Raw genomic sequence first — 8,387 nt, forward strand, 5'->3', positions numbered from 1 at the left:
TAGGAAAAGTAAGTTTCCTGTTCATGAGCCAATTATAGCCAATGGATGTTGCTCAGATTGGAAATGATATGTACAACCACGCCTGGTGGATTCACTTCTGTTTCCTGTATGTCTCAATTTGAACATGAACATCAAACACATTTATCAAAATTTTCTATTGACAATGGGTGTTAGAATACTATAAATCTGTAGACTTTTAAGACGACAGATGAAATTACTTGGTAATTTTGAGAAAGCAGGATAGTGTTACCACTTTGGGCACAATGGAAAAATTGTGCAGATTAGGTTATAAAGATTGTACTAAAATGAATTTGTATAATCCAGCCTTCCACCTAGCAGTAACCCAATTTAAAATCACTAATTTCTTAGCCATACTGAACCATTTTATAGTTCCATTGGTGTACACCTGGTCAGTTGCTTAGTAAATTATTTGATATGAAAAATTTTCATGTGCTATGCCCATTAAAATGAGCACAATTTGAAATCAGTGCAAACTTAAAACAGGAACATGGGCAGTTTTGTGGCCACACCTGATTCAGGCAAATTCAATCTTGGACCAATATAAAATGTAGTGTAAAGCAGGGTTATTTTTTTTTTAAAAACAGGATTCTAATGGAATGGGTCAAGTGGAAATAGCCCACACAATAAGTGTAACTCAGCATTGATGGGAGAGTGTTGAGAAATCAGGGATTAAGATATCATCCCATATTTTACCTTGGTTTCAACAATTCCCCTGTGGCCTGAGGCAATGGTCAACAAATTTTTATTCACTCCAAGCTAAGCACATCAACAGTAAAAATAAATTTTATTTAAGATTAATGCAACATGTCAACCAAAACCAAAAAAAAAGTGTATGCTGTTAATTTCATGGTGAGCAATTTATTTGTTATAATCATAACATGCAAATATTTTGAGATACAGTACAAGTGAAATTATCCAACCAACCACCACTGAACCTGAAGATACTCCTGAGGCTGTAATGCCAGATAAGACAGAATTTCACCAATACAACTTCACAGATGGGACAAACGAAAAAAACAAAGAGCAAGATAAAAGCACATGTTTATTCTTCATCAGATGAGTCTCTTTCAAATGTATACACCATGAAGAAAGCATCTGGTCTTTTCGGGACGAGGGGATGTCCAGGTCTCACAATCTCAAAGCCAAGAAAGCTAAATGTGCGAAGCAGTGAAGCTGAAATTTAAAATGAAAACGGTGTTACTTTTATGCAAGTGGTAATTTCTCCACTTTCACTTCTGCATGGAGGAGCAGGAATGGCCATTTTTTTTCGCAGTTGTAAGGAAGGTGAAACAGTCACTATTCACCATCATTACTCAAACTAACAGCTTGCATATGCACAGTTAAATGTGGAAATTCATTACTTGCTATCAATGAATCTCACTACTTCCGAGTGCATTGTTGAACTGTTCAGACAGAAGCGAATTAGAAATCACTGATTTGACCTGAACCTCTGCTTTTTATGCCATTGGTCTCAGTGCAAAAACCTTTGGTAAAATTGTGCCATGTTGAATGAGGTGCAACTGTTTTTAAAAAATGCATTTGATCATAATTACTGAACAACCTCCCACCCTGAAATAATAATTTTATTAATGGAACGTCAAATTTCTCCATTCCATGCTAAATTATTGCCATGTTCCCCAAAAATATATTTAAAGTTTTAATTTTCAGCTTCTACAACAATCCCAAATGTTTGTCCCAATCTTTGTTTTCTGTATAAAACGTGGAAGATGAAACTTGTTTATTACTTCCTGGTTTGCTGTCTGAGTGCTCCTCAATGAGACTGGCTGCTTTATTTACACGATAACACCATTGCGGCTGGGCAGAGATTCCTATAGCTAGCACCAGAATGAGATCATGTCAGAAAAGTTAAAATTCAGATGAGATTGCTAGGTCTTTGTGGAAAGCTTTCTTCAAAGTCAGCAGTGAATGCTATCAGTTTGCCCAACAGATTCATGGATGTTTGGATACCAAGAGAGTTAAGGGATATGAGGATAGTGCAGAAAGGGTGGAATTTAGGTAGAAAATGATCCATGATCATACTGAATGGCAGAGGATGCTTAAAGGGCCTAAATGACCTAGTCCTGTTCCTAAATAAATTCTTACAAATCACAATCCATGCTAATGTCTTTGGCTGACTTGTTATAATATATGAAGCAAAAGCTGCCAAGTTCAGTATGAAAGCATCAAACAAATTAACTATTTCACAAGTCAGTTGCATTAACCATTCACAGCTTAGTTAAGCATTAGTCAATATAAACCGTAAAAGTTTAAAATGGGACAAACACTTGAACTAAGTTGGTTCTGAACACAACATATTCCACAAGTCTTCATGCATTTATAGCTTTGTAGGGGCTTATTTCTTTCATGAAGGGAGTCCAGGCAATGATAAATGTTTTACTTCCACTCAAGCTATTCACTCGTGCAATTTAGGAAAAGGTTAGAAATTGGTTAGAAAACTTGTACATTAACCGCAAAAAGTGTCAGATTTAGGGCCAATCACAACTTTGTGCCATGTCCTAATGTTGAATATAAAGTCTGTTACAGGAAAACAAATGTTCTAACTCAGTAATTTTCTTTGAAGGTTAAGGACCAAAGTCTTTAACCTGAGTTTCACCTTTGGTATCAGCCTCATGACTCTGCACCAACTCAAGGGTGCGAATGCTTATCTTAGGTGACTAAAACCAGGCACAGCACAATGTGCCTGAACACATAGTTTGAGTACATCGACTCTGCAATCCAGTTTGGAATTTAATTTGCTTTGTTGAGTGCTAGTCTGCCTGTACAAATCAGAAATCTACCAATGGGTCCGTCAACTTGCCTGGATCAACCTACATAAGACAATAGGTATGTGGTAGTCAAGTGCAAGTCACATTCTGGCTGTTGTACTTAAACTGACCATGGATACTGCCCCAAACCTTGCTGTTCAGCTCGTTACATCCAATAAAAGGGCTGCCTTTCAGATAGATAGTTGACCATTTGCCTATTTTTGGAGTTTTAATTAGTTCCAAAGCAAATACAGCCAGCATAGAATTCACAGATCATGGCACATCAATTTAATTTAAGCTATTGAAGCCAAACTCTAATCTTACTAACCAAAATCTGTGCACTGGCACATACATAATGTATTCAGCTTCAAGCGCTTTAGCATTGCAGAATTTCTTTAACTGGTCAGGTTACAAGCCATTATCCATTCAAGCCATCACTTTCCACTGCATATCAAACAGCTAAGCACAGATTCTCTATTTCTGCATTCACGTAAGCAACGCCACAGGAACAGCCACCAGTTTGAGTTTTAAACTTGGCAAGCACCAGGATATTTGCAAAACTACTGCAGGACAGTAAGGAAGCAGATGTACACCACTTGCATTGCCACAAGGCACTTCATTTGGCAGTAACAATGTATAACTAAGGTCATATCCAGACTATGGAGAAAAGTACTGCATGACCTAGAAAAGGTCCACAGATCCATGGAGAACACCATACTACATTCCTTTGGCTCACCATAAGCAAGTGCAGTGTTACGTCTAGCTCTTTGTAACCATGTGCACTTTATAAATGGTGTCAGGTTATGTGGATTTCAATTGATATAAAGTTTAGGAGCTTTTCCTTAGACTGATAAACTGGAATTAATCAGTGAAGATAAACTTCAAGATTACAAACAAGTTCAAACTTCAAATCAATTTCAGATCTAATGACATCTAGAAATGTCACCAAGCCTCTGGGAATGTACTTGATTTTACAGCATCAAAGATTGGAATTTCAGCCAATTTTGAGTTCAACAATCAGCATGCTTTGTTTGTCACATTGAAATTTTGGATTAAGGGAAGAACTTGTTCATGACAGAACTATAGTTATTCAGTTGCATCCACCTGCTGCCCTTGTCTATTGCAATTGCAAAAGTTTAGTTAGCAGCCAAAACCAAATGCAATTTGACAAGTACAACTGCAGAATTAATGGTTTCCTTTGGTTAGTCGTTTAAAACTTGGCAAGATATTTAAAACAGATCAGGAGTCTTGCTAGCCAACTCAACACTGTTACTAGCACTTGCACCTGGACCAAAACAATAGTTGAAGCCAACAATGAAGCTAGTGCAGATATAGTCTGAGCCAAAACTCCAATGCAATCTCAAGGGAACACTATTGTCAGAAGTGTAACAATGAAACATGAAAAACTGAAACGTCTGGATTTCCAGGTTAGATGACAACACTAGAAAATACTGTTCTCAAATCAGACTGACTATTCAGGTGGTTGCTTATGGGGCAGTGGCAGTTAGAAATGGGCGCCACAGAAAAACACCTCAAGGGAAACAGATTTATCAACATTACATTAAATAGTACTACTGCACTCACTTACCTCGATCATCCCTGTTCTTGTGGAAGCAAATGAAGACATGCTCAGCTTGAAGATGTTCTTCTGCAAATTCAAGCAGGATGGTAAAACTGAAAAAGAAGTGGATTAGAATGTTGGGTTCAATGCTGGATTTCTTCTTAAACAATAAAGCTCAAACTGGTTAACAGGAAGGTGCTAATAACATTACAGTCTAGTTTGAAAGTATCCATTCGTCTTGCATAGTCAAGGCTTCAAGTAGCATTCATTTCAAAACAAACTTCATTTCAAAAATTTCACTGAGGTTTGTGGCAAGACAATCGGGCTAACTCAATGCATTAGTTGATTTTCAGCTGTAAGGACTGATCATAGGCATATTAAAAGTCAGATTATGATAAAGAGGGGTTAGAATGCAAGCCTATATTTTTATGAGCTGCTTTATCCAACACCCAATGTTTAACCATAAAAATCTGAAAAATAAAATTGGTAAAACTTTATGCATGAATGATCTGATGTACTAATTACATGCTTCACCACATACCTTTCTTTGCTTCCCTCGGGCAAGATCCCACCTGGGAGTTCAATGTACAGATTGCTGTTGTTCAATACTACTCTCCAGTGAACAATTCTTGCATCAGTAAGCTTGGACTGGAAGTGGAGAATTTTAGTCCTGCTGTTTGCACTCAAATCTTCTGTTACACTCAGCCGATTATCCTGGGAGAGGAGGTAAACGAAATATTTCTAATACCCTTTGAAGTATTTCCAAGCAATCCATCCTATTAAATTCTACACAGACCAATTGTTAAATGTGCTAGAGCAGCTTTAACACAAGCACTATTGCTGTTGTCATCTAACTTACAATCCAGGAACCCAATTGCCATGTTAATAGTAACCACTCACCAGTTTCCAAATTTTGTATTCTTTCACAGAAATTATAACTGATTGATGCCATGTGCTAGCTTCCCTAGCTTGAGCTACCCAATAATCCTATCTCCCAGCTTTTATATTTTATCTAATGCCCTTTCAAACATCATATACGCTACCTCAAAACTATTTCCCTCTGCACTGAACTGCATCTGTCACATTTCTGCTCACTAACTCTCACCCTCCTGCATTTTTCCTTAACTCTGTACTATGTATAAACAAGGAAGATTACAGGACAAATAAACACATTAAAAGTCACTCACCCAAGGAGCATTCCCATCTCATTAACCCCAGGAAAGATCCATTCCCTGCTTTCCACCACCTAGTCATGTAACTACATTCCCTTCATTCTTGTGCCATTTGAAAATAATTCCAACAGATTAGTTTCAAATTTTGCAACTTGAAAGCTCAATACTTACTGAATACAGTAAGCTAGCTGCAAGATTGTGATCCCTTTGACCATTCCCTCGCCCACCTGGGATCTTCAAGGGTGGGTGAGGGACATCAGGAACACCACAGAGGCCCCGGACCAGGGTTACGACAGCAACTGGAGGACAGCCTGGGACTGAAAAAAAATAGACGTTAAATGCGATTTCGCACATCTGGAATCAGATAAAGAGAAAAATCAGAACTCCACAGAACCTCTACCCAACTGTCTACACCCAATATCAAGTTTTGAGCTCAAACCATCTAACTAGTAACAAGATAAAGTTCAGATTAACCACAGCTTTCCACTTTCCTCTCCTGCCTCATGCAATTTTACTGATCACAGGTGCTGTATTTTCTCACTAAAGCCAGTGGGGTGTGATTCATCATATTATGAAACAGATCAAGTCAAAGGGGGTAATTAATTATATACCATGCTCAATTTTCTGTTCTATTAAAGTGAACAGAAGGAGAAAGAACTTAAATCAGTCAGGTGTACAATGGACAGCCAATGCAATATCAGAGTTGACATCAATCACCAAAAATTATAACGCATTTGGCCCACTAGGTCTTAGCACCTCAATTTGCTTTCCATCTTTCATTTACCCAAACTTTCAAAAAAGACCCACTTTAAAAATAAAAATCTGAAACACATGGATAAAATGAAAGGCACTCCTTTCCTGTCCTTCCATTTTCTCCCAAGTGCCATTAGTGTGAAAAACAGTGATTAAAAAGAGTGCAGGCCATGGAAGGAGTTAGATGTAGGGGGTGTGGGGTCAGAGAGAGGGAGTTAGATGTAGGGGGTGTGGGGTTAGAGAGAGGGGGTTAGATGTAGGGAGCGTGGGGTTAGAGAGAGGGAGTTAGATGCAGGGGGTGTGGGGTTAGAGAGAGGGAGTTAGGTGTAGGGGGTGTGGGGTTAGAGAGAGGGAGTTAGGTGTAGGGGGTGTGGGGTTAGAGAGGGAGTTAGGTGTAGGGGGTGTGGGGTTAGAGAGAGGGAGTTAGATGTAGGGGGTGTGGGGTTAGAGAGAGGGAGTTAGGTGTAGGGGGTGTGGGGTTAGAGAGAGGGGGTTAGATGTAGGGGTGTGGGGTTAGAGAGAGGGAGTTAGATGTAGGGGGTGTGGAGTTAGAGAGAGGGAGTTAGGTGTAGGGGGTGTGGGGTTAGAGAGAGGGAGTTAGATGTAGGGGGTGTGGGGTTAGAGAGAGGGAGTTAGGTGTAGGGGGTGTGGGGTTAGAGAGAGGGGGTTAGATGTAGGGGTGTGGGGTTAGAGAGAGGGAGTTAGATGTAGGGGGTGTGGGGTTAGAGAGAGGGAGTTAGATGTAGGGGGTGTGGGGTTAGAGAGAGGGAGTTAGATGTAGGGGGTGTGGTGTTAGAGAGAGGGAGTTAGATGTAGGGGGTGTGGGGTTAGAGAGAGGGAGTTAGATGTAGGGGGTGTGGGGTTAGAGAGAGGGAGTTAGGTGTAGTGGGTGTGGGGTTAGAGAGAGGGAGTTAGGTGTAGGGTTAGAGAGAGGGAGTTAGATGTAGGGGGTGTGGGGTTAGAGAGAGGGAGTTAGATGTAGGGGGTGTGGGGTTAGAGAGAGGGGGGTTAGATGTAGTGGGTGTGGGGTTAGAGAGAGGGAGTTAGGTGTAGTGGGTGTGGGGTTAGAGAGAGGGAGTTAGGTGTAGGGTTAGAGAGAGGGAGTTAGATGTAGGGGGTGTGGGGTTAGAGAGAGGGAGTTAGATGTAGGGGGTGTGGGGTTAGAGAGAGGGGGTTTAGATGTAGTGGGTGTGGGGTTAGAGAGAGGGAGTTAGGTGTAGTGGGTGTGGGGTTAGAGAGAGGGAGAGAGAGCCTGGTGGGCCTCCCAGTGAGTGATCGGGCAGTTGACAGGCGGTGTCAATGCTACGAGACGACTTCCTGTTGCATTCCCAGTCTCCAACCATCAGAGGCACCACGTCAACTCAGCAGATATACAGCCTCCGGGGGATTTCCCAGCCTCTTATCCCTGACACACAGAAAAAAAAAATCAACCCTCGGTCCTGTTTTCCACTTTTAATAGAGAAAAAAAAACCCAGTCGCCATTTTATGAACCTTGTACTCCACGTTTCTCTCTCCCCCACCCAACCCCCATTCTTACTGTGGGTTGGGACAGTAACTCACCCAAATCATTACAATAAAAAATTAATAATAGGAGATCGTTACATAAAGACTTACAGGGGGTGGGGGGGGGGGGGGAGCTTTTCACTTATTTTTTATGGAAGTAGTGGGGGGGGGGGGTTGTTTAGACACGGAAATAACTACAGCCGCAAATCAATACCCGGTTCCCAGCCGAATGGGCTGAAATGAAGAGAAAATTCGTCGACGGTTATATAATAAAAAGGCATTTTTGACCGCAACCTGGTGCTGCTGCCAGCAAAATATTTGGCCTATTGCACCCCGTGTAACGGAGAGCGAGGATATTTAAACCTGGGCCTGAGCTGAAAGACGGTGTTTTAAAGAAGAACAACAAAGTAGTAGTGAAGTCAACCTTGGCTCGCGGTTTTTTTTTAATAAATTATTATCCGAAGCGGAGAAAACCCCCTACCTTCCGGCACTAGTATTACTACTAAACGTCATGGATGGCATTTTGTTTCCTCCTTTCTCTCTAGCAAAACAGTGACTATTCAAAATGCGCTGGAGGGAGATCTTGACCATCCGGCCTTAAAAGGGTTGGGG

The 8,387-nt window shown here is 40.8% G+C and overlaps 1 protein-coding gene across 1 annotated transcript; it reads right to left on the reverse strand.

Moving 5' to 3' along the window:
• Positions 1-788: 788 nt before the first annotated feature.
• Positions 789-8,387, reverse strand: oaz1a (ornithine decarboxylase antizyme 1a). Its single transcript, XM_078555896.1, is given in 6 exon segments — positions 789-1,194; positions 4,375-4,460; positions 4,889-5,061; positions 5,691-5,777; positions 5,779-5,836; positions 8,257-8,387. Coding segments are annotated over 6 exon segments (645 nt in total). The 5' UTR covers positions 8,367-8,387; the 3' UTR covers positions 789-1,063.

This window comes from Cetorhinus maximus, chromosome 13 (genome assembly GCF_964194155.1).
Source record: "Cetorhinus maximus chromosome 13, sCetMax3.hap1.1, whole genome shotgun sequence".
NCBI lineage: Eukaryota > Metazoa > Chordata > Chondrichthyes > Lamniformes > Cetorhinidae > Cetorhinus > Cetorhinus maximus.